At 40.4% G+C, this 27,075-nt stretch overlaps 1 protein-coding gene across 1 annotated transcript in view; it reads right to left on the bottom strand.

Moving 5' to 3' along the window:
• Nucleotides 1–26,872, bottom strand: part of LOC104512263 (neural-cadherin-like) — a 47,022-nt gene extending 20,150 nt beyond the window's left edge. The window contains exons 1-20 of the mRNA XM_010155182.1: nucleotides 26,746–26,872; nucleotides 25,707–25,932; nucleotides 24,813–25,017; nucleotides 23,005–23,116; nucleotides 21,915–22,164; nucleotides 18,852–18,994; nucleotides 15,781–15,953; nucleotides 14,651–14,819; nucleotides 13,703–13,873; nucleotides 12,587–12,759; nucleotides 11,352–11,519; nucleotides 10,528–10,777; nucleotides 10,304–10,431; nucleotides 9,250–9,436; nucleotides 8,359–8,502; nucleotides 6,522–6,805; nucleotides 4,413–6,027; nucleotides 2,563–2,656; nucleotides 1,204–1,388; nucleotides 761–990 (exon numbers count right to left, since the gene is read on the bottom strand). Of these exons, the coding sequence (XP_010153484.1) occupies nucleotides 761–990; nucleotides 1,204–1,388; nucleotides 2,563–2,656; nucleotides 4,413–6,027; nucleotides 6,522–6,805; nucleotides 8,359–8,502; nucleotides 9,250–9,436; nucleotides 10,304–10,431; nucleotides 10,528–10,777; nucleotides 11,352–11,519; nucleotides 12,587–12,759; nucleotides 13,703–13,873; nucleotides 14,651–14,819; nucleotides 15,781–15,953; nucleotides 18,852–18,994; nucleotides 21,915–22,164; nucleotides 23,005–23,116; nucleotides 24,813–25,017; nucleotides 25,707–25,932; nucleotides 26,746–26,872 (5,034 nt within the window). The remainder of the gene's footprint in view (nucleotides 1–760; nucleotides 991–1,203; nucleotides 1,389–2,562; nucleotides 2,657–4,412; nucleotides 6,028–6,521; nucleotides 6,806–8,358; nucleotides 8,503–9,249; nucleotides 9,437–10,303; nucleotides 10,432–10,527; nucleotides 10,778–11,351; nucleotides 11,520–12,586; nucleotides 12,760–13,702; nucleotides 13,874–14,650; nucleotides 14,820–15,780; nucleotides 15,954–18,851; nucleotides 18,995–21,914; nucleotides 22,165–23,004; nucleotides 23,117–24,812; nucleotides 25,018–25,706; nucleotides 25,933–26,745) is intronic.
• Between the last annotated feature and the right edge of the window lie 203 nt (nucleotides 26,873–27,075).

Here is a 27,075-nt window from a genome sequence, read left to right as displayed (position 1 = left end):
TCTGGATAACAGAGTTAGAGGACATGCAGGATCTGGGCAGAGAGTAGGGCAGTTAGGGAACATCAGGAAGTAGAAGAAAACGTCTTGCATTCAAAAACTATTTTCCCCTTCTAACAATGAAAAAAGTTAGGGTAGGGTGTCAGTTTGTATTTACGTCGTTCTTTGGTGAGTTAAATACAGTCACAAAACTCATTATCTCCATCTCACTTCGCTGTTGTAACCACCCTTCTAACCTGCACGTTCCTTCCAGCAGCATTTTTTGCTATGGGCTGTCATGTTTCTGTACAGTACAATTCCTACCTGGGTGGCATCAAGCCTCTACTTAAGTGTCTAACCACACGCTGATGATTTGGGTATTTCCACCAGCATCTGGAACGTCTAAAAAGCCATAGTTTCTCTGTACTACAGTACCACTTTGGCTTCTAGGGACTCCTCTGGTTTCATGTCAAAGTCTGATAGGTTACACGATGAAACACTGACTGGAGAAAACAGAGTTAACTGCGCCATGAGGGGAATGGAGGGCTATGTTTCTGCAAGGAAAAAGTGAGCCAGAAGTTAGTACAACTATAATTGTATGGGACTAAGAAGGGACGAAGCTTGAATTAAGCCCTTGCTTGACAAGTGGTTTTGTCCTCAGTGAGGCAAAAACCCCTTGATCTGTAGATCTAGCACATTCTTTCACTGAGGTTTGGGATATATACCTCACAAACTCAGTATTCGGGTGAATTACCCAGATGCACGACAACCCTAGAGAATATACCTCATTTTTAAACGCTGCCATCTCCGCATGCAGTTTCTCAGGTCTGTAATAGGCCAAGCCACCTCGGACTGAAAATCTTACATCTGTCTGCTTTCCATCAACATTCATCACGCTGAAGACAACGATATCACTAAGCTTAGCAGGTAACATTTTTGCTAGCAATTCCTTGAACTCGTCATGCCTCGTTTTGCCGTGGTCATCTCTCCTTATGAATGCCTCTGCTGTGACATCTGAGTTTGGGATTCAAAAACAAATCAACATTAAATACTGGGAGACCACAGGTTAATTTCTCAATTTATTTCTTATTTAATGATATGGAAACATACTAGAAATTACCCTGCAGCGATAAGTAAAGCACATATTGATATCATAATGCCTATATCACACAACCATTCAGTTATAGAAGCAGCTGATCTAAACTCTCATCAGCAAGTAAAACTAACCTGATAGACGCACAGTGGCTGAGTTGTGTAAGGCTTCATTTTCCAGCTCTTTGACGTGGATTTGTACTGTAGATATAACATCAGGACAAACTCCATCAGAAACTCTAACTTTTAAGTTGTATATTCCTTGAGGAGTGTTATCCACCATCATCAAAGAACCAGTCCTCTGATTTAATCTGAAAGACCTAGACATAAACCTTCAATTAGAAGCCTTAATAAATAAAAATCAAGAACTCACTTTATTAATTAACATCATTCAGAAGGTCTTAAGCGTTACTATGAAGGTCACAGGATAAAAAACTTATGGGAATTAGCAACCAACTTCAGAGAAGCACCAGAAACACCTTAGTTCAGAAATGACAGTCTGCAGATCTTATAAAAAGATATTTCTGCCTCTCCCCAATCCTGAATAAAAGCAGCGTGTAGTTGAACCACGGGATTCAACATCAGCATGACGGGCAGGTCTATGAGATAAGTAATAGAAAATGACAAAACCATACAAAGTTATTCCAGATGCTCATTTATCCATCTGGAACAGGATAAAGTCTGTATGAAATGTCTGATATCATTTTTGTTTGCCACCCTCAAAGGGACAGTAATCAGTAATTATGGAAATATTCCATGACTGCCATTATGGAACAGTAACCTCTTAATATGGAAACAGGCCCAGGGGCTACTGACAGACAGAAAGTCAGTCTTCAATCTGGGGCTACATAAAGCTTTTAAACTGTTATGCACAGCGGAGACAAATTCACATTCATTTGCACCTCTATTTTCTGTATGTTGAGCAGCATACAATTATGCTATATGTCATCTCACTTTATGATAGGAAAATATAATGTATAGGTAGGAATTGAGGATCCAGTTCAATACTGCAATTAACAGAAAAAACTCCACTAATTTAAGAGTCACGGTTCTTGCACATAATCATAAATTTAGCCATCAATGGAGATCACCAAATTCCCTTCCACTTCTGATGAAATGATTCTATTCTGCCCATTTAAATTTGGGATTTGTATTCCATCAACTCTAACATTTGAGGGCAAGCATTAAAAACTCTGCCTATTTTTAAATTAGTTCTTAGAGAATGCACATTTTAAAATAAATTAATTATGACGTCTGACTAAAAATCCACATCATGGTGTGATCCTGCATTCTCCTGGAAAAAATATTTCATGGATTAATTTCTTAATACACAGTCACCCAAGTGAGAAAGGAAAAGAGCATTCAGAAGGTGCATCCCTTAATACACTCAATAACCCGGCTTTATGCACATCTTGAATGCAGCGAAATACATGGCGAGTAAAATAATTACAGGAGCATAAATATTACTCATTTTCACACAAACACTGTCCTCACTTGAGCAGTTTTCCTTCCGAGAGAAATGTTTTATTGTCCCAGTCATCTTGATCTGGTGCAAACACTTCCCCAAGCACTGTCGTTGACCATTTTCCTGTTGAGATAAATTATAATAAATCTGCATTTAATTTTTGCTTTTCAGGGCACGTTGTATTCTGCCGCATTCATTACTGCGTTTATTATTTTCAGATGCCTGCTCCATTCAGTGATGGTTATGATCCAAGATTCTTAAAATAAAGCACAGCCTGCCATACGATTTCTGCCAGTTCTGGGAAGGTGAGTACACTAGGGATGTCACGTGACAGAAGAAAAGCTGAAAACAACACAGAACAGTAACAGGGTGACAGGTAAATACAACCCCTTGTAAAAATCTCAGACCAAAAAAAAATCACCACAGCAGGAGTTAATCCCAAAATGTTTCATTGCTACTCTATTTCAAACAACAGAACAGTGGAATCCAGCAAAAGAGGGAGAGCATCTTGTGGGGTGCAGCTGGGAGAGAAGGACACGACTGAAAAAAGAAACGGGCAAGAAGCCACCAAAACGTGCCAGTCCTTGGCCCTTTTTTCAGGCCGCTGTGGGCTGTCACAGAAGTGGAACATCCAGGCAGCCATTCTAAAATAGCAAAAGGAGCAACTCGAGGGGAAGAGACCTCTGAATTCTACAGCCAAGATCCGGACACATGGGAAATTTTTAAGGTTCAAATCTGGAGCCAATCCACCCTAGAAACTTCATTCTCTCATTTCTCCGGTAGATCTGGCCACGTTTTTTTCTAATTTAGGCGTGCTGAATTCAGCAAAATAACTCATTGCAAAAATACTTTCCTTAGAGTGATCTTTAACATCCATCAGAAATTCTACCACTGCAGTGACAACTGCGACGTAGCCAAGTCTGTCTGGAACGCAGGATCTGGGGAAAGGCGTCATAGGCCATGCTTAAGAAGGGCCACCAGCACTAGTTTGAGGTCAAGTTTTACAGGCGTAACAGAAATTCAAGACGAGTTTTAGAAAATACTATTCAATTGTTCATCCTCTGCTAAACCACTCTGACCAGAACACGTGAAGCACTCACTTAACGGATGCATTTGGTCTGCTCTGTCCCACTAGAGCGTTAAACCTCACGGTGCTGCGGCTGTGGCACACACCACCTCCTGCTCAACCACCTCCTTCAACCAGGCACTGCGCACCACCCATGAGCACATCCAGAAGGGCATCTTTTTTTCTTTTCAGTTCAAAGACTACACGTTCTAGGGAGCACTCGCATACTGTACCCAAAGATTATTCTTTTCTTAAAACAAGCACTGACCCAGCTTTTGCTCAGACCCCTTCCTGCCAGCAGAAAAACCTCCCTCCTCAAGATTTCTATTCTGCCCAGTCACACAGGGGCTGTCACAGTGGGGACAGGATTGGCCTACAATTTCTGGGCAGAGCTCCCCTACGAACCTCTGTTTCTCTAATTTGGTACAGTTCTGCCACCCTCATCTCCAGATCTGACAGCATCAGGTATTTTCCGAATCATGTGTGCACACACAAAAAAAATTGTCCTCTGCGTAGGTGAAAAGTAGTCAGTAGAAAATAGATATTATCGGTTTATAAAATTACTCCTTTTTCTGCAAGTGCAATATATACTTGCTTGCAAATAAAGAGTTTTTTGGTGGATGACCCCTAGGGTCTGAGCTTTTCAAATACACACCTTACTCGTTCCACTTTATCGAGTAGTTTACAGAAATGGAGTTTCAGTGTCAAAATACGTAAACCATTTTGCAAAGAAATTAAGAACCGCAAGACAGAAATTATATGTAAAACTGTGTTACATTCATGAATCCGATATAATCCCCAGACAGCACTTACCTTTGTAATGGTACACATATACTTCCTTATGGCCAGATTCATGGCAGTTGTCATTCTCATCACCGATGGTTATAGTCAGGGTGTTTGTAGAGCTCATAGCTGGAATCCCACTATCTGTTATCACTATTGGCAGATGAAACACCTTCTGCTTTTCCCTGTCAAAGGACCTCAGAGCAGTTATAGTTGCTGTGTCATTTCTGTTATCAGTAAGAGAAAAATCCAAAGCATTCCGATAATCTGGTGGCAATGAAAATGTAAAGGGCGGCCCATTTTCTTCACTGTCTGGATCGAACGCATGAAGCAGTTTTGATGTGTGGTTCATAGACACTATTTCAGGCCTTAATATGTTTTCCCAAACCACAGGCATGTACGGTGCCTCAAACCTTGGTCCATTGTCATTAACATCAAGCAAGTGGATCAAAACTGTAACGCTTCCAGTGCGGGCAGGTGTCCCTTGATCTGAAGCCTGCACAACTAAACTGTATTTTTGAATGACTTCACGATCTAGTGTATTTGCCACAATCACGTGACCATATTGGTCCACCGTAAATTGCCTCATAGGATCCGAATCTGACTTTATAGAATATATAATGTTGCCATTCAAACCAGAATCCCTGTCTGTAGCTCTCACTGTGGTTACTGTAGTACCTACAGGCATGTTTTCAAAGAAAGGGCTCGTCTGAACGAACTGAGAAAGGAAAACTGGACTGTGGTCATTAGAGTCTTCAACTTCAACCAGGCACACTGCCATACTAGAAAAATCAAGATCTTCCACCGTGATAGTAAGATTAAACTGCCTTTCACGTGCATTCTCAAAATCCAATTTTTTCTTCAGTCGAATAGCGGCACATTGCCATTCTTTGTCATTCTCGATATAAAACTTCTCATCGGGGTCTCCCCCAATGATACTGAATGTTAAGTCAGCACTTTGTCCAGCATCTCCATCTGTAGCACACACCTGCAGAACCTCCGAGTCGATGGCACTGTTTTCGGGAATTGTCGCCTGCCACATCTGTTTTGTGAATTTCGGAACGTGATCATTGACGTCTGCAACCCAGATAGTGGCAGTGCCAGTTCCTGTTAGCCCTCCCCCGTCCCTGGCTTCAACGGTAAGAAAATAATTTTCAGTCCTTTCTCTGTCTAGCGTTCCTCCTGCTACACGGATGGTACCAGTGCTGGGATTGATATCAAACATGTCAGTACCAAACTCATTTTTCACATTCTTTGTTATCCTGTAGGTCAGGACAGCATTAAGACCTACATTTGGGTCATCACGATCAGCTGCAGCCATTTCCATGACTAAGGTGCCCGCAGGAGCATTTTCAAAGACACTCCCGTTGCAATCATCTGGCATGCACATGAACATGGGTGCATTGTCGTTTATGTCCCACACGTTAATCATTACATCAGCAAACCCCGTGAGTCCTTCTCCGCCCTCGTCGGTAGCCAAAACAACAAATCTCCACTGTGCCCTCTCTTCCCGATCCAGCATCTTGTGTGAATAAATGCTGCCCGTTTTCTCATCTATTGTGAAAACCTCAGCCGCGCCGTGCCCGTGCAACGAGTACCGCAACTCTCCTTCATCCACATCGCTGTCAGGATCATTCGCCATAACCTATGGAAGGGTTGGAAAACAAAGACACTGCCAATGACCGCGTCATTTCCCACACCCTGCTGCACCCGGAAGCACGTGACACGCTACTGATATGTGCATGCCAGGTGAATGGCAACGGAGCGGTGGCTGAGGGACGACTCGGAGTAGGTACACACGCTTTGCACTACAGTAACAATGTAGCTGTTCTAATAATGCAGTACTACACTTCTTTGTATTTGCAGAGGTAAGTTAACTACGCTGTTCTGACAGCTACTTCAGAATGTCCATAATTTGTATTTCAGTATCACAAATGATCCATCCTGCTTATCCTACTTAGTATCTTTGTAATTATGTTTCCATAAAAGTCCATTTATCTTACTCTGTTGACAACAAAACTCTTAAGTAAAACGAAATTTCATTAATGTACCTGTGATGGATTATTATTAACATAATTGTACCAGAGCATCTGTGCTCTTTCACTGAAATAGTGGAATCTCTGAAACTGCATACACTACCTGAAGTACAAAGACTGGTAACCCATCCAGTTCCTCAATTATACTTCCATAGTATTCATCGATAGAGAAAACTGGAGTCTCATCATTTTTATTCATGACATTGATGATGATAACTGCATAATCTTCCCATTTCCCATCAGAGGCCAACAAGTGAATCTCATACTTTTTTGTTTCTTCATAATCCAGCGGTTGGGCAATAAAAATGGCTCCTGTTTCTGATTCTACATCAAGTACTCCTCCTGCGTTTCCAGCTGTGATCTGGTATCGTAATTTAGCATTTGTACCTGTCAATTAGCAACAGTGTCAGAAAACATACATTTCTTGAAGTAGATTAAAACATGGAATGTTAAGATGAAGTACAAATCATATGCTAACTGATTGCTGGTATTATAGTTTCGTAGTCTTAAAACACGCAGCTATGTCAGATTACTTATCAGTATTTTTAATTATGGTATTTTCAATCATAACTTGTGTCTAATTATACCAGACTGGATGAGGCTTTGAGCAACCTGGTCTAGTGGAAGGTGTCCCTGCCATGGCAGGGGGGTTGGAACTGGATGGTCTTTAAGGTCCCTTCCAACCCAAACCGTTCTGTGATTCTATGATTCTGTGAATGAGCTATTAATTCTGCTTTTACTTATGATCCCTCTGGCAAGGTTATGGGACCAAAAAGACAAATTCTTAATTGCTAACACCCAGCACGTAAGAATGAGTTAGCATAAAATACGCCATACCATAGAACCAGTCTGCACTCATTTACGCATAGACTTTACCAACAAACAGGATCATTATGTATCAAGCCAGAGGAGATAGTCTCACAAGACTTCTCAAAATTTCAGACACAGTACCAATTTGCCAATCATTTTAGACTAAGTAACGCCTTTCAGCCTTTCTGCAAGCTCTGCCCTCACATTACCATTCTTCTCCTCTTTCCTCCTTTCACAGCCACATCTTTAATCGGTTACTTTATGAAGAGGAGAGAAATGAAGTGCCATATACACATCATATCAAGTCCCCTGATCCGACACTCTAGAGTACATTTACAGGCAGCCTAAGTAACAAATCAAAAGTTCCTTGAGTAGGTAAATCCTTCTTCAGCACAGCTTAGCCACATTTGCCTCAAGCTCCTTGGGCGGGTGAGGAATCAAGTGCAGCCAGGATGTACCTGCACTTCACAGACCTACTGATAGAACAGTTCTTTGGGACTTGAGCAACAAAAATGATGCTTTCATTATACAGCAAAGTCAAATTAGTAACACACCGTGGCCAAAAGGCTGAAGTCTGTATCGTTCCCGCTCTCATTTCTGAGCGCTGGTTACGTACCTGCTGTTACATGACTTACGGCAGAATTCCTGGCTGGTTTATTGGCAATACAATATAGCTAAGACTCACCATGTGCATTTAGGAAGTTCAGTTTCAAATAGGAGAATGTGTACCAAAAAATTAAAGAACAATACAACTACACTTTCCAGAAAGAAAGCAATTGAATCTCACTGAATTCAAGCCTGATTCATTCTAGATAACCAGGACATGTTTATTGGTGCCCATTTGTAAGAAAATTATATGATCTATAGTAAATTTATATTTGTTGGCACAGAAATTATTCCCCATCATCCCACATTAATGCACTGCCTCCCGAAACAGGAGTTATTTGACTTATGCCTCACAGCTCCATTACGAACTAATGTTCATGCCCAGTAAGTTCACATTTAAAGAAGTTTTAAAATCTAGAGACAAAAAGACATTTTCCTTTCTAACACCACTAAATACGTCTTGGCGTGCTGAAATTAACTCATTAATATTTCAGACAGAGCTATGGGGAATTCCAATACTTTACCTTCATCTTCATCATTAGCACTGACTGTAATGACAGTCGAGCCCACATCCTGGTCTTCATCCACATTTCCTTCATAGACACTTTGAGTGAAAACAGGCTTGTTATCATTCACATCGCTGATAAAAATGCGCACGTAGGCTGCGTCTGGAGAGACAAGAAACAAGAGATTAAAATACTCATCTGTGCCACTCCTGTCAGCTACAATTCCTTAAGCTGTCTAGCTGCACATTAAATGAAGACAAATACGCAGACAATACAGAAACAAACCCTTAGGGTTGTGGACAATATATATACCGACATTCCTCAAAAGCACTTGGATATCAAATGAATGTCACATCCAATTTGTTTGAACAGATAATATGTGAATAATTGATGCCTAACAGGGCAATTGTACAGTTTGTACTCATAACTTTTTGTCCTGAAGCCACAAAAGCCAAATTTTTAGTCTTTATTTCAGCACAGCCATGGATTGAGAATGGAATTTTCTATCTTGAACTTTCCTGCTCCATCGTTCGTAATTACTTTTGACTGAATACAGTGCCATATGCAGTGCTTTCAGAAACACCACCACTTCCCAAAGATCTGCAGCCTACAGATAATGGGTGCACCTCTGCTAGCTAGGAAATGCTCTCTAAACTCTAACTACGAAGCCCTAGTTTTAATTTCAGAACAAAAAACTTGCCTGATCATCATATAAAATACCTCTTTCCAGCTCTGACACAACTTTGCACACACAGTCAAAAAAAAAATCCCTAAACCAAAACAACGGACAGTCTTTCACAGGTTCACTTGAAAACAAGGAAATTATCATTCAATTGTGCATTTTGAAGCTACTGTTTTCAGAGACCAATGCAGGTAAAATCATGCTTGTCACAGACATCTGTCTCTTACCAGAATTTGGCTGCCCATGTTTTCCAGGTCGAGCTGATTCAGAGCCATCTGCTGACTTGACTTCTAGGAGATAAGACCCCCTTTTCTCTCTGTCAAACACTGAGGCAGTGTATATTGAGCCTGTCTGTGAGTCCAGGCGAAAATGTGTGTAGTCTCTGCCACCGTCATGTAACAGGGAGTAAGTTATCTAAAGGATGAAAAATAAGTTGTTAATCTGTACTTTCCTTTTGTTGGATAGTTCACAACTCATTACGTGCTTAAAGAAAGGAAGAAGAGTCTTGTGTCTGAGAACTTGGTCACAGCCAAGAAAGCTGGGTAAAACTGCCAGCTTAAGCAATCTAGTTTGAAGTCAATTAACCTCCCTGAACGTTGACTGCCACCCTCTCAACAGAAATAAATTTGTCTTGTCTGACCCGTTCCCAAGTTCTCCAGTTCCTGTTTGCACAGTGCTTGTGCAACAGCACTCACGCTCGGGGAAAGGTCCCAGGCACCATACAATAGTACAGGTGAGCTGAATCTGAACTTGCTCAGTACCAAAGACCATGTTCTAATCTCTGTTACATATAAGTTTCGTGCACTTGACTTCAGCTTGCACTCTTGCTCTCAGGATATGCCTACATTTGGTTTTACACTCGTAATGAATGTAACGAATACATCCACTTCCGGTGCTAACTTGGCATTTCTTGTAAGGATTCAGATTTCAGTACCCCCAGTGATTTACAACTCACAGAAGCTTTAAACCCATTTTTTTTTTTTCCATTAGTTTATCTAATCACTTTTAGGGTCAAAGCAGAGCATTCTACAAGTTTTTCACCTGAACTACAGGTTGTATAAATATTTCTTCTTAGTTTTCTGCCTCACACCTACTAGTTTTAGTTGCATTTTTCACATGGCAAGACAGAGAAACATGTGATTAACTACTTTATTTCATTCCATGCTTCCCTACTACTCATCCCTTTTCTAGGTTGAAGACTTTGAGCCTATTTAGTTGTTGCCCATACAGAAGTTATTCCGTACCTTTCATCATGGAAGATGTAGGTCCCCGCTTGCTTACCTCACCATTCCGACCAAGGTCAAGGTCAGTGGCAGACACCTGAACGACGAACATCCCAACAGCAGCTCCCTCTGTTACCCAGGCTTCGTAAATAGATGAAGTGAAGAATGGGACGTTATCATTGACATCTGAAACATCAGAAAGGGTGCATAAAGAGAAAACTATAAAACTTGAAAGATAAAGCACTACGATTACAGTAGCACATCACTGAAGAGCTTACACACCCGTTACGTTAATATAGACCGTAGCGAATGCGGCCAGAGGAACAGCAGCAACGTTCTGTGCTCGAACGCGCAGCACAAAGTTCTTCGTTGTTTCGTAATCCAGTGGCTCAGCAACCAGGATTGAAGCAGAACCATCGTGTCTGTTTGGAGTCAGGTAGAAACGAACTGGCATGTTGGTCTCCGGAACAAGTCCCTCTTCTAGGTTATAGGTCACACGGGGATCACCGAGGGGAGAAGTTGCTCTGATTGTCTGGACCGTTAAAGAAGTTTGCATAATCAGCACTTTTGCAAGTGCAGCAACATTTCTAAAAGCTTCTTTGTACTGACTCTCCCAGATCTTTAGCTCTCACCTGAAAACACTAGGACAAGTACTTCCTGACACCAAAACTTAACCCTGCCTGACAAATCGACAGGCCTCAAAAAGCTGCAGCCAAAGATTACCAGTCATTACTTGTTTGGTTACTCATGCTTTTATCCTAAAAAAAACCTGTATTTTGGAGTTACTTCATAAAGCTGTTCCAATTCCGAGCAATCAAATTGAACAACTCCAAGTACTTCAAGCCCAATAATCATTTCGGGTAAACCGGAAGCATTCAAAAATTTGGAAAGTGTTGTCCAAATGGGAAGGAAATCACATAGTGGTTGCACACATATAAATTAGAGCAAAAATGCTGGTTACAGTTAGCATTTCTGAAAGAAAACTGATCCGAGATCATTGGTCCTTACAATACACGAAGCTCACTGTATTTAAGCAAATAAGCAATGTTCAGTTACCCTATAACCTTACAGCTACAGACAGACAAACAAGTCTGTCCTAACCTTACCAAAATGGATGCATCTCGCGTAGTATTCTCTGGAATAACAACTTCATAGATGTCTCTTTCCCACTGTGGAGGCTGATTTTTTGCACTGGTAATAGTTACCGCAAGTTCAACTTTACTGCTCCTATTACCTCCATCCGTAGCAATAATCTCTCGAATTATAGAGGACCTCTGCACAGTAAAAAAGGTTTCGTTACAGAGGGTTGTGATCAAGGCACAAGGATTTCTTTTTCCAAAATATACGAATACATAAAATTAAAGGCACACTTAAAAAACCTGCACAGAAGAAAAACATCCACAACTGCAGAATGCTGGGCTCAGAATATGAAGTAGGTGCAAAGTTGCTGAAAATTCTGGTGTTTGATTTACTTAAGATTGTTGGGGAATGCTGCTATTTGTCTCAATAAACCTTAGCAAATTTCACACAAAGTTTAAAATAAAACAAAAAAAAACCCACAACACTTTGTGGATACCTTGAGTTCTTAAGCTTACCTACCAGTAGCTTTTGTTATTAGGACTGTAGGGTTCACAGATTTAATAAAGAAAATGTACTAAAAGGATACACCTTCACCAAAGCTTTGCATGTCCGATACTTAGAAGTTAAATTTCAGTATTAGAAATATCTAGTAGGTATTTATGGATTGACATCTGCAACAGTATTTTAGATTCACACAAATTACAACTCTGAAAATATCCAACTGCTATATAGGAATCTAGAAATGGGTGAAACTGGTAAAATTTAGATAACTACATGCAACAGTTTTGTTCATTATGTCTTCACCTTCCTGAGGGATAGCTATGCTTAGCCCACCATGACTAACATATCAAGTTGGGAAGCTGTATCAGAAGCAAAATTTCCCACTCTTTCACATCCAGGTTTGTGTCTTAACTCACTGCCTGTTAGCACAGAGAAGTCCTACACCTGGGTTCTTGCTCTCCTGCTGATGGTCTCAGCCCTCTCATCCTTGATATTAGTTCGCCAAAGCTAATGAAATGGGCAGAACAAGTTCTCAGAGGCAGTGCTGCCAGCTTTCCAGCTGAAAGCAGGGCTTGTTTATATGCAATTCACAGTCAATTAACTCGTCAGGTAAAAGCCTTAGACTCATGTTTAATTTAAACATGACATATTGATCCTTTGATGTGAAGGCGTAACGTGGAGGTAAGGACAAACTCGTGACCTCAGTCCCTTGTATGCCATACTGAGATAGCCCATTTAAAAAGGAAAGCAAGGGCCATACCTGAGATATGGGTTGGTTCACAAACACCCAGCCTGTAGTAGGATTAATCTGTAAGAAGTCTGGTTGTTCATTTGCTATAGAGTACGTAATGGCAGCATTTGAGCTGTAGTCATCATCACGGGCTGCAACCCGAAGAAAGCTGGTCCCAACACTTGTGTCCTCTCTTAGGAAATCTAATGCAAGGAATGGATATTTCAAACTGATCAGTAACTTAATAAAGTACCATGAACATCTTACTAAGAAATGCAGAAATCCTAAAGTAATAATATACGGAAGCTGTAACTTTATCTTCCTTGGAACAATGCCCATAAAAATCAAAGTGAGTTTTTTAAAGAGCTGCTATCACTCCAGAGCTAAGGATCACATTTGAACTTCATCTTATCATATTCATAACCTGGAATTCTTATTTCTCATGAGATACTACCTTTTTTTTCTTTTTGTCTTGTATTTTTACTAAGGGACTAATTGCTCTGTATAAAGTATACATAAACAGAATTTTAATGTACTGCATAAAACCAGAAGTAAAGGACCACATTGTCACAAACTACTTTCTCAGATTAGAAAAGTATAGCTGAGAAGGGTCAGTCTTCACTGTTTTTTATAAACATTATGCATGTCTCTGGGTATTTACCCATAAATAGGAAAGGGTTTCTGCAGAGCCAAGAAGGAAAGGTAAAACAACAAACCATGAAGAATGAAGAAATTCAAATGGGAAAAGCATGTTATCAAAAGTTATTACAAAAATCTATTAATCAGCAAACAAAGGATACAGTCAGTGCTCAGCACTGCACAATCACAGCCCTATTACAACGTTCACATCTCTGCAGCACCACAGAAACCTGGTATACTCAGGTAAGGAGAGATACCAACATGGCTATTGTTTCAAGGAATTTTCCCCGAACGACACTCAGAAAGGCTGACGAGTCAGGACTGTGCTTGTTACACTGCACACTACACAGGACAACAATTCTGCAATTAAGGCAAGTGCATCTCTGGCTGTAATCACCCAGCTGGTCAAAAGATCTACTGCCAGGAAAGACAAAACCCCAAAAACCTTAGACATCAGGTAAGCTCACACTCAGGGCACCGAAACTCTATCCAATGACTCTCAATTACATTCATAGTGGGTGTTTTCAAATCTGGGATCATTGTCATTTTGGTCCAGGATGACAATATTTATCTGACATATTCCAATGAGTGGTTCCGCTCCCTGATCTGTTGCTGTCAAAGTGACAGGATATTCCCTCTGTTTTTCTCGATCAAATACCTGAACAGTTGTCAGAACTCCTGAAAACAAATAAAATACCAGAGTTAAAATACTATGCATTTGACAATGTTCTACATTTAGATGTTTATTTATCGGCCAATACATCAAGACACAACGCTGGTAGGACACCACCTCTGTGCATAAGTTAAGTACAGCTATGAAGTGGACTTCAGGTTCATGGACCAATCAGAGGATTTAACAAATTTCAACAGGTTAAATTGCACTGCTCAGGCAGATACAAATTCATATACACTTACATCTACACACAACTAGTCTTAAATTTAGAGAACAGTGGTAAGTTGCAAACTAACTTTAAGAGAACAACTTTATAAAATATATTTCTTTTCAAGAGCAGTAAGTCCAGGGTAAAGGCACGTTTCATGTCTTTTATCTTCCAAAAGTTCAGCCTGAATTTAGTTTTGCCCTTCCAAGACTTTTTGCTGTTCGTAAAGTGACTGTCATTTGGATAAATCATTTACAAACCATTAGCAATATTGCACGGTAATGTGCACTTAAAATCGGGTGAGGGGTTTTTTTTTAAATGTAGTTACAAAACCACAGAAGTTATTTCAAACAGCTGAACAACTGCATTTCAGGGAAAACACCAGTTCTAGCTCAGAACTGGACACATATGAAAATAAAGTGAGAATATCTGTTCACGCAGTTAATAGTTTCAATTTTGTCTGCTATCAAAAAACTAAATGAAAAAGCAAAGTCTGGTTTTATGCAAGCTTTTCTCCCATCAGTGTAACAAAGTGGTTTCTATGCCGCAGTATCAGTTCTGACATTTGCTTTACCCGTGTCAGGATGAATACTAAATGCTGGCAGGACACCGCCTCTGTGCATCAAGCCGTATCTCACTATACCATTGGCTCCTTCATCAGCATCAGTGGCTTCAACCTGCAGTACAACTGTCCCTGAAGGCTGGTTTTCCAGTACAGAAGCATGTTCTCGATAATGCTGACACTAAGAGAGGGGACAAAATAGAAGAAAACTTAAGGACTTACCATGCCCTTTATTTAAAGATCTACAAGAGGGGGAAAAAAGAGGAAAAACAGAACCAGCTACGCTTCCATTCGCATGCACTGATGTTGTTTTATCTATACCATGATTCATTTACAGACTTTGCTCACTCTTCTGCAGCTATACAAACAACACACAACATGAGGCCACTGAGCACCTCCAACCAGTGAAAATATTTGGAGTAAAAGTTACAGTTGCACATAGTTCCAAATGCAAATATTTTTCTATATCAGCAAAAATCATAAAAACGAGGGCATACACTTGCCCAAACCACACAATTGCTTTGGTCAAAAAGGGATTTCTACAAAGCAATTTTGTCAAGGAAATTCTCAGTCATCTGTCCGAGACTGACATGAACATCATTGACTTTTCAAAACAGGCAACATTGCCCAACAACATTTTAGCCATCAGCAAACTTTGTTAGACAACAGATTTTTAATATGAATTAATATTCTGAAAACATATTCAAGCATTTATCTTTTACAATACTGTACCAATGAAGCTATAACACTCTCATTTTTCTCTCATCAGTTCCAGACACAGAATCATCAAAAGAAGCCTGTGTAATTTAGAGATATTTTGGAACAAGTACACTGCTTAGACAGCTATACCTATCGATTCCTCATATCACACTGAACCTCCAAAAGTTATTCACTGAATCTTATCTTCTACAATGCCACAGATGAGATGTGGTTCAGGGAAGAGACAATGCTCACAAGAGCTGTTCTGCCACAAGAGGAGAACAAACCCTCTAAGTCTTAGGAAAGGGATGGAAAAGATGGAGAAGACAACGGCATCAGGACTCGGAGATGAAAGCAGACCACTTACTGAATAGGTCATCTGCTGCATCACTTGCAGGGACAATACATGCTTAAACATTTACCACACAGCCTCAGATATTTACCTTCTGAAAGACAGGTTTGTTATTGTTGACATCATCAATTTTCACAACAACCTGGGCAGTACTTGTAAGAGAATGGGGCCCTCCAGAGGTGTTGTCATCAGTAGCTGTGACATTAAGTACATATTCTGTCCCCTGCAGCTTAGGAAATGGACTTGAACGAAGTCTAATTAGCCCTGTAAAACAACAAGTTGTGGGGTTTCATTTTTTTTACTACTTTAACCAATTACTCTAATTCTTCTCACTAGTAAGCATGACAACAAACCATTCTCGTTCACCCATTCACCAATAAACCACAAGGCTGCTAGAACTGAACTATGGTATTTTTACAGCAGTCTGACATTGAAACAAAACCAAGACAACGCAAGAGGTTGGTTTATCTGCAGGTATGTCCACAGAGCCAAACAAGACAGCAGTTACAATTCAGCTGACCTGCACCTATTAGCTTTAGTCTATCTGCTGCAGAAAAAAACAAACCAAAATGAAAAATCCAGAGCAGCGTTGTGGCAGAGTTGTGTTGGGTCTGCACCAGTCCCACCAGCGAGCCTGGCTACCGTCCCGTATGCCACTGCGACGAAGCCAGTGCCCTCATGCCTACAGCCGTAGCTACCCACGCTAGCTCAGCTGAATCCAGTGACAGTTTCCCTGCCTGCAGCACAACCTTTAGCTGTACAGGCATATCCTCAGAAACCTGTATTTCCTTACACCCCACTGGATGGGACATAAAGGCACCATCAGAGAAAGAAGCATGACAGATCTGCTGCAAAAGCAAGAGAGACTACAGCTGTGGAGACCAGGCAGTAAGCAGCTGTCACTCTTTTGCTCCATCATCATTCAATCACCTCTATTATTCATCAGGCATAATCGCAACTGTCATTACAACACAGCATTGTCACAGCATCAATGTCACTCCGTTTGCTTGCAAATGCATTGCTGTAGCTGCAGCACTTGTTTTTGACACATTTCCATTTTACCTTGGCATTTCTGTGACAAGGGGGTACAGACTATTATCCTGACATCATTTCTGAGAAGAAACTGCTGCAAGCCACTCTGTAAACCTTTACTGGTTGATAAAGCAACAAATCCCAAAAGTGTTTTGGGAAAAAAAAAAAAGCTAATGTTTCTAAAATTAAATTTCAAAGACTGTAACAATTAATAGGTTTAACAAGTACAAAAGTACATATACATGGTTATCTACATTAAAACTATGGAGCTCATCCTAAGAGATGCTATCAATCAATGTTAAGATTCTTTGAGCACTTACAATAAAAACTTTCAGAAGCACCAGCTATACTGACAGCTCTGTGGCAATCAGGCACATTTAAAACCATCCTCCCTCTTCAGGTGCCAAAGTATCTTTAGAAATTTAACCCTTGGCACCTACAACACTATTTTTAAGTCAGAAAGGATAAAAGGAGATCTCAATAAATTCAGGATCACACCTCAACACTTGCAAGTTACCTGCAGACCATATTCTTGGGAACATTCTAGAATCTAATATTAATATGGCAAAACCATGATTTACATTGAAATGAAAATTTCGCTAAGTGAACTCTGTAAGATAAAGAGAAGGAGTAACTTAGGGAGGCTTACCCCTCCCTCTATATTCAACGCTTGTGCTTTGAAAAAATATAAGTTCAGATTTTGATTGCAGTTCGAAGCAGGTTAAATATAAAGTAGTTTACTTGAAGTTAATAAATTGAAGTTAATTCTATCTCAAAACATCCTCTTTTGTTTCTTCAAGCAACAAACAGCAAATAAATCCTGTTAATTTAAAGGGATATGCCAGCCTACTCAGATGATTTGTGTTTGTGCATTGTTTTAATTTTTTTTTTAAAGAGGGCACCAATGTTGTGGGATTTTTTCCTTTGAGGTTCTAAAAATATGCAACTGCTGAAAAGAATTTTAAAATATGTAAATACTGGTATTTCAGAACAAATTACTTAAATTTCAAAGTATTCTCCACACATTTTTCATCTCATGCATGTAGTATTCCTGGCTCAATAACACTGTTCATGTAAATGATTTAGTCCTCAAATGAAAAATATACTTGTAAGTTCTTGGGTTAACTATTTCTTCTTTAGTCTCATTCCACCTAAAGATGCATCATGTTGTGCCAGTACACCACAAATAAAATCAGTTAAGAAGTGTTTGCTCACACATGTGTAATCAGGACAGACATAAGCACGGGGGTAAAAAAGCCTAATCTAAAAACCCACTTTAAACTGGTCAAAACTGAGCTATTGAAAAAGCTGCACAAAGAAAACTTCTCCAGTCAGAACTGTCATCCCATTGTTTTTTCTCCTCACATGGCTATGTGATCACTAATGGTATCTTTGGCTAATCACAGCAGGTGGATGTCAGGCTTTGAGTGCACCAACAGGCCTCGCCGACTCTTCCTCCTGCTCCTGGGCCTGGGCTGCTCATGGTCGAGCCCAGCGCAGACACCTGCAGCCTTGGATCCAACAGGTAGCTGCCAGAAGCCTTGTCTGTGGCCCCTGCTGACCCCAGCACTGCCTCGCTGACCCAGCTTCGGCTTGACCCAGAACACCCCTCATCACGGCCTGTTTGACCACGGGGCTGTTGGAGGAACCCGGTTTGTATCACCGGTCCTGCTCTGCTCCCCTGCCTGCCTTGCTGTCACCCCGGACTCCCAGTTCACCTTCCCTGCCTGTCCTTGCTGCAACTTGGAAACTAGTGCCCTTGAATAAATGTTATTCAAATCCTTGTTTGACATTTTGGAATGTCACTGTTATGAAAGTAACGTTCTCTATTACGTTACTAAGTCACCCATCACGTGTAATAATGCTCTCTATTTAGTTACGGACTGAAAACAAACAATGAACAAGTAAGGTCAATTATATACAGCCCTTAGGAAAATTATACAAGTTTTTTGATGTTGTAAGTGTCTAGAACAACTACATCTTTTTCCTGCACTTTTTAAAGTATTAGCTTCAAAAATAGCATATGCTATTCAGTTTTTATCATTGCTAGCTAATGAAAACCAAATTCAAGGCGTATCATATCAGAATCAGCATTATGACTGCAGCAGCAAAGCACTAATACATTATTACCTTTCTTAGGGTCAATAACAAAGTTTCCTTTTTGATTCCCAGACAGAATATCGTATGTCACACCATCTCCATCAGGATCAACAGCATTAACTGTAGCAATCAGTGTGTTTGGGCCTGCATCCTCAGAAACAAAACTGCTGTAGCTGTTAAAAGAAATGATGACAACACGTTTATGAATTCAGACAGGAAATAATATATCCAGAACTATGCTTTACAACGCCTGCTGACTGCCTGTGCAAAGGGCACTGCAGAGATGTGTAATTTATTAATACACAGACAAGATGTTTCTTTGTTAATGAGTGAAACGATAGTATTGACGATCTATCCAACCATGCAGGTCTTTCTGTTGTCACCTCCCACAGATTTCCACTGCAAACTTTCAGCAGTATTGAAGCTTTGCAACAAGACTTGGGCTAAATGCACCATTCAGTTTTTATTTAAAAAAAAAAAAAAAAAAAGATGCAGGATTCCCAGAATCAAAGCAAGCATTTGCTAAGCTACAGCACTGCCCATTATGTCCCACTCCCTGACACAAACTGTCAAAAGCCTTCAGTGCAGTCGTTGCACCAGCACGCCTAAGAGGAGAATCAGATCCGAAGGATATGTGCGTAATGTCAATTTTACAAAAATCTCAAGCCCAGACACATCACTTACGTAAGCTCTTAAGAGGCATTATCAGCCTAGGCTTAACACTCTCTGGAGCAGAAAAGCCCCCTGCTTTAGCAAAACCCCAGATATCATAGAATCATAGAATGGTTTGGGTTGGAAGGGACCTTAAAGATCATTCAGTTCCAACCCCCTGTCATGGGCAGGGACACCTTCCACTAGACCAGGTTGCTCCAAGCCTCATCCAGCCTGGCCTTGGACACTTCCAGGGATGCGGCATCCACAGCTTCTCTGGGCAACCTGTCCCAGTGCCTCCCCACCCTCTCCGTGGAGAACCTGTTCCAGATGTCTGATCTAAACCTCCTCACTTTCAATTTAAACCCGTTACCCCTTGTCCTGTCACTACAGGCCCTTGTAAAAAAATATGTATTATTTCAGCTGACGGGATTGAGCATAGGCCCAACTAAGCACAGCACAGACCTGTCCGTAGTAGATAGGCCACAGCTCAGCCATGAGAATGAACTACAGCTGGCTGTACCCACCAGTATGGATACAATACATACGTACCACTGGGTTCAGAGCGCTTACAGACCCACTCTCCATACGCTGAGAAGAAGGAAAAAACAAATGGATGCACACAAAACCTCTGCCTTCACTTTTGCTGTCTAGATATGTGTGTTTGCATCAAAACCTTTGTGGACACAGATTTTTGTCTTCCTCCAATTTAATATGCAATGAAGTAAAAGTAGTAAATTATTCTGGTATAGCTCAGTCACAACCCTCAGGACACTGTCTAAATCTACATCTAGAAAGCAAATGAACTGTAACCGTCATAGTTTTGAACATAAATATAGGGACAGAAGAGTTTGACCTCAGAAGAGGTCTCAAAAAGGAGAAATTAGAACCGACAAAATGATATGGAGCGGTAGCCTTAAGCATTCTGTATCTGAGCTACAGAATACCATGATGAAAGAAAGCTCATAGCAAGGAATCCTAAATTCATACCGGACTGTAAATCTATTCAGAGGGCTAGAAGGACATCATCATCACCTTGATTTGCATCAGCTTGCCACAGAGCATAACATTAATTGCAAACCAGTCCCTCAATGGCATCTAATTTATGCATGTTTGTTATGAATCCACTTCACAGAAAACTTCAACTAAGCTCTGCCTGTAATTCACCTTTGGGTTTAAGATTTTTTTTTTTAATAACTGGAAAGGTAAAGCAAAATCAAACCCTGGTTAACCAACAAAAACTTGAGATAATTTGAATTTCAGGAGAGAAATTAAATTCCAATGCCAATCTATACATAGTTTCCCTGAAAAACTTCTTGTGAATGTTTGGTAATTTAAAATTATCTCTGTTTTAATCATATTCTTCAGTAAACTTTAAATATAAGACCTGGCAGGGTTGAGGATTTTTTTTTTAAACTATGCTTTCTGCTTCAAATTTGTTAGAGAAGTTTACAACATCTTTAATCCTATCACTTATTTCTGATTAAAAAATTATGAACAGATACAGATAATATTCAAGGACCCTAAATAGTAAAACAAATAAATAAATGAAAATACTCTTCTCATCTGAAGAGTGAGAAACAACCTCATCTAGTATTTGAAAATACATGGAGATCCAATAAGAAGGATTTACAAAAGATCCACTCTTCCAGGTCATATCTCCTAAGCAATGTTCAGGAAAGAAAGGAAGGCACAAGATTTTGAAGCCAGAGGTTACCTTTACATAAAATAAGGACTGTCAGAAAACACTGATGATTTGTTCAGCTAAACCATAAGCTTAACATCACCAAAATCTCTGCCTGAGCTTTTTTCTGAGCAACTTGTACAAAAAGTACAGTTTGTAGGATTAAGTGAACTCTGCTTATTGACATTTACTTTGTGGTTTTTATGATTCGGTGATCATTTAGGATTCTGTCATCTAAGCACTTTTCTTGAACAATTATAAAGCAGGGATGCAGTCCGCTGACTGTCTAAGCTTGAATTGCCTAATTAAAAGGCAAAAAACCACCACGTACTTTGGATGGGGGCTGAGGACAAGACTGAGTTGCCTCCTTTTTCTGCCTGATTTCCTTTGGTGGTGGAGAGCTCGTCTTGAAACGTATCATCTGAAATTACTGCATCGCCTCTTTCACTACGTACTGGAAAAAATGTTAAGTGCAAGATCCATCAAAAGCAACTATATACTACCTCTATCTAGCTAGATACGTAAGTCCTCCTATACGTTCAAAGTATGGCTAAACCATACCATTAAGAACCAGGCTTAAAGCATTTTTTTTCCCTGGTAGTAACAGAGTCAAAAGATCATCCTGCATTTGTCAGCCTAGCTCTCAGATTTGACTGAACCGAAGCCAGTTACCACCCTGTAATGATCAGCCTGCCAACCAAAAGGAAAAAGCAACAGTAAAAGACAAAGATAACAGAGTTTTACAACTGTGCATTTACATTGTCTGGGAAAACTCAGGAGCTTCATCATTGACATTTGAAACATGGATCCTAACAGTTGCTGTCCCAGTCTTCGGCTCTTCCCCTTTATCTACAGCCATAATTACAAACTCATAAAGATGGTGAGGTCGCTCGTAGTCCAACCGTGTCGCTGGAAAAATAGTACCATGAGAAGTAATACTGAAGTCTTGACTCAAAGTGTAATATAGTATTTCTGCATTCTCTTCTGAATCGCAGTCAGTGGCTGTCACTATTGAAAGAGAAGAGAAAGACATTGCCTAGATCAAAGTTTGTGAATTGGAATGTTAGAATTAGCATGTAGTATAAAACTGTAATAGCATCTGTCTTGGCATGTGGCACTTGAAATAATTTATAAAACTTTGCTATCCTCTGTCCTTTTTATTGAGCTAACCCCTGCCTGTTTATTTAAAAAAAAAAAAGAAGGTAAGTCTCCAGCTGAATTCAGCCACCAGACCTTGCCTTTGTGTGCTGGATTTAAAACTTTTTATAAACATTCTCAATATAAGATTTTTGCCATTTACATAACCAAAAATTACATAATTTCCAGAGCTTCATCATTTAAAGCTGAAGTTATTGGTTACATTGGGAAGAAGCAGTGTCTTTTTCTCAAGCATCCAAAGAAAACCTCACACGCAACAGCTGAACCGTGCAAGAGGCTTTTAACACCCAAGAGCAGCATTGCCTCAGCGAGCCCACGTGGGACTCAAAGACGGGCAGAGGAGGTGAGCTTGTGAGTCCATAATTTCTGATCCAACATCGCTCCCTTCCTTCAAATAAAGAAAAGTTGGAAGATTACTACTATAAGGCTGCTGCTATGACACCAACCACAACTGAAGTCCTGTTACTTCGAAATCCTACCAAGATTTGTTGCCTTTGTCTCCCGTCCACCAGAACTGTGGTGGCAGTAAATAATTACAACCCAACTCCAGAAGATGCCATTTGCCTTCGGAGGGTTGCAACTACCCATGCTGGGGCAGGTAATTTTGTCTTCTGAACTGAATGCTAGTTAGTGGGAGGAAAAAAAAAAATATTCCCACTGAATGTAACAAATAGTTAGAGCAGTACTAACCTTGTAGAAGCGCAGTTGTCATACTAACTGTTTCAGGAACTCCAACTCTGCTGTAAATCGACTGATCAAATTCAGGGGCACAATCATTCACATCTGTGATTACAACCAAAACCTGAATGGAAAAGAGGGGAATGTTAAACAGCAAAGTGAATCAAGGCAATGACTTCATTGCTCTAGAAATACCAGAAGGTAGAATTTCCCAAAAACATCCCTGAGGTCTTCAGAAGCTACAGCACAGAGGATAAGCCATTTTTTTTCAGTGAGAAACGTTGAAATATTAGATTCAAAAATACTAGGAACTGCCAAAGCCAGTCCACTACAGGAACATTTTCCACTAACCCTTCAGCTCCAGTGATTATCTCCTATTACTAATTTAGAGGAAAAGGGACCATCTGCTTTCCAAGCATCCTATTTCCATTATCTTACCTTCCAACACTTCTGTGATTTGTAACACTAAAAATTCTACTGCCACGTAGATTACATTTTAGCAGTATAAATCTCCAAGACCAAGGTCTGAATTCAATTATAGCAGCATAAATCAGACAGAAATGGAACCAATTATGGTAAAGCAGGTAAGAAATTCAATTCTGCTTCTAACATCTCAAAAAAAGTTTTCTTGTTCCTATGTGACATACGAGTCCACAGCTGCATTCTTTACAATCCAAACAGTAAGGAGTATGTTAAATTAGCTTTTATGGTGGTTCATACTGCTACACCGCAGACTGTCTGAAGTCAGCTGAGGTATTCTGCATCACAGTGCAACAGGCAGACGTATACTCCATCTTCCCTTACATCGGAATAAACTGGGAGTTGCTCTCTCATAACTACTGAGGTTATATCTGTGTAAAGTAGTACAAGTTAAACTACATTTAGGCTAAATGTATTTGTAAATCATGTCATAATCCTCTTTCAAGTCATATTCTACTACTCTTAATCTTGTAATACGTAAAAGGGTCAATAGAAATTATCAGCCTCTGGTGTGCTAGAGCCACTGTTAGTTACACGGACCCACTGTCTCTCTGTGTCTTCCCACTTGTTCCCAATAATTCTGTCTCCTGTTCCCTCTATAGCATACATCTTATCTCCTGCAGCAGGAACCAGCCGTTGTATTGCATGGATTTCCTAGACCAGTCAATCCTGGAATTCAAACAACTGTAGTAACTATATTCAGAAAGGCTTTTGCTGTCAACTAGCTTTCTAAAACACCACAAACCACCGTCTTTTAACATCTGGGAGTTTTTATTACTTTCTCTCTGTACAAGTTCACTTCATGTTCTTGATCCAAAACAAATCATTTTCTGTTCTGCCTTTGTTTTAAATTGGAATAATCTCAAATACACATCATACTTTATGAAGGTTTAGAGTAAGACAAAACCTCATGTTTGGCTTTTGTGCATCTGTTTCCTTATATTCCCAAATAAGACCTAGGACCTATGATGGGATGGCATATTGATCCCTCAGAAATAGCCTTTTCAGCATAGAATCATAGAATCAAGTGAAGCTTTGGGTTGGAAGGGACCTTAAAGACCATCCAGTTCCAACCCCCCTGCCATGGGCAGGGACACCTTTCACTAGACCAGGTTGCTCCAAGCCTCGTCCAGCCTGGCCTTGAACCCTTCCAGGGATGGAGCATCCACAATTTCTCTGCCTAAACCAGCCCTTAACATCTACCCACAGACTTTTAAAATGGACAGTAGAATAGACATCACGAGCCAGGGAAACGGGAGTCCCTAGTTAATCTGTGCAGAAACCTGGCAAGGCTGAAGGAAAGTGGAAATACTTACCCACTGCAGGAAGAGAACACCCACCTCAGCTGCACTACTGAACTGCTCCTCATTTTCTTCTGCTCTGACCAAAAGGAGATACTGGTGTTGGCCCCTCTCATAATCCACACTCCGAGTTAAACTGATTGCTCCTGTTGCCCGATCAATACTGAATAGACCACTAGGATTAGTTAGCAGACTGTAGCGCAGAGATTTGTTCTGATATGATACAGCAGCGACTGTAAGAAAGCTGCATTAAAAAAGAAAAAAAAAACCTCTTAAGCTTAAGTACTACAACATCCGGAAAGGTGTGACAAAAGTTATACATGTCAGAAATGATGGTCCAATCCTGTAGGGTCTGACCGCAGCAATACTCACTGAGATCAGTGATGGCTGTCCCTGAACACCAAACTCAAACGTTTTGTTACACAGTAGTTCTATCATCTTGAAGTTAAAATTGATATAGGATTCTTGGAAGGAGCAAACAGTAAGGGTTAAAAACACAGGGACAGAGGATTTCGTTTTTGTTGCAACTCAGTTTGCCTCTTCTAACCTTCTTCTACAGTAGTGATGGTTTTCAGCCAGGAAATGAAAAGTTCAAGCAAACTGCAAAAGATTCATTTTAGTAACGGCATTGTAAGTTTGCTACTCCGGTCATACCACCCTGAAGTTTCGACAGGTAACTGCAAAAGGATAAAAGCCGGTCGCTAAAGGCGTACATGCTACGGGTTATACGGGGCAGAGGTTTTTAGCTCTTGTCTGGCACTTTTTTCCAATGAATTCCAAAGTGTTTAAACTGTATCTTGATCGTTTCTATTAAGGTATTCATATTGCTTCTCATGGTATCTATTTATGATTCACAAACAATGCTGAGGCTTTGGGGAGATGAAACAGAAGTTAACCTAGGAACACAATCTCACTGCATTAAGTGTTACTTACGATTTCCCTGGCGGCATACTTTCAGGAATATAAACCAAGTATGACATGTTGGTGAACTGTGGTGGTCGAAACCCAGCAAGTACAGAAACAGTGGCTGGAGACCCTCTGCTTCCAAGTTTGTCTGCTGCTAGGACAGTCAGTACATACTCCTTGTCCCTCACCAACGGCAAACCTGTCGTTTTAATCCACCCAGTGTCCTTCTCAACTTCAAATCTGTCTTCACCACCTAAAAGGAAGAGATCCATAAATTGTTGTCAGCAAAAAGATTTTTACTTGGTTAAAATGAGAATGAGAATATGGTATCAATTCCCAAGTTGGTTTTGGCTTAGAATCAGCAGGCACACAAAAATTCACAAATTTACAACTTAGAAATCAGTAATTACATTCACGATTACACCTTTAAGTTGCATTTTACTTCTCTAGACAATTATCACTTCTTTATCCTCCAATTCTTTGCTGTTGTTTGACACTAAGTATCCCTTACCAGAAAATACCCTGCCAGAGTCCTGGCCAAGAGGAACAAATTCACCTTTGGAGCAGTATTGTTGCTCCCCTTCAGCTTAGTTTTGAACTATTAACTGAAGTTTCTTTTAAGAGCCCCACAAAGAAAACTAGCTTTGCAAAGCTAAGGCACAACCCAGACCCTCCAGCATCTGTTAGACATGAGCCAGGAGCACAGCTCCCACAAGGGAAAAGGAGCGGTAACCCCCTGCCCAACCAGGCAGTGCCGCAGAGCGACTGCTGCTGCCGCTGCAACCCCCGTGCCAAAGCCCTGCAGAGCACTGACCGCTCCAGCCCCCATCATCCCCAAGGGGACGATCTGGGCAGGAATCCAACCTTGCAGGGAGAACACGCTTCAAAGCTGGCAAATCTGTCCATACCCTCAACAAAAGTTGATTTCTTTCCACACACAGAGCTGAAGGGTTAAGAACTTTTTGCAGGAAGAAGGGAAGATCTTCCACTAACAAAACTGAGGACAGAAGACAAAAAAAGTCACAATAGTGAAGCCTAATACACAGAGAATGAGATTAAATTTTACCTTCCAAGAGAAAATATTCTACAGCTCCACGGATTCCTTCATCTGCATCCAGAGCACGCAGCTTGTATACTTCAGTACCTCCCACAGCTTCAGGGGAAACCACAGCCAAGAAGGGGAAGGGCTCCATAGCCCATTCAGGTACGTTGTCGTTCACGTCTGTCACAGTAAGGGACAAGGGCACCACGTACCAATCCTTTCCTAATGGTCACAGAAAAATGAAGAAATATTTAGACAGCTACTTAATGGCACTCAGAGTAACAGAAACCTGAGTATTGTCTGCAATACTGTTGGCATGGAATCCAAAAAAGCTTGGGTTTTAAGGCTCTTCTG

The sequence above is a fragment of the Eurypyga helias genome, unplaced genomic scaffold (assembly GCF_000690775.1).
Source record: "Eurypyga helias isolate BGI_N326 unplaced genomic scaffold, ASM69077v1 scaffold2217, whole genome shotgun sequence".
Taxonomy (NCBI): domain Eukaryota; kingdom Metazoa; phylum Chordata; class Aves; order Eurypygiformes; family Eurypygidae; genus Eurypyga; species Eurypyga helias.
This window is presented reverse-complemented; position numbering and strand designations above follow the sequence as displayed.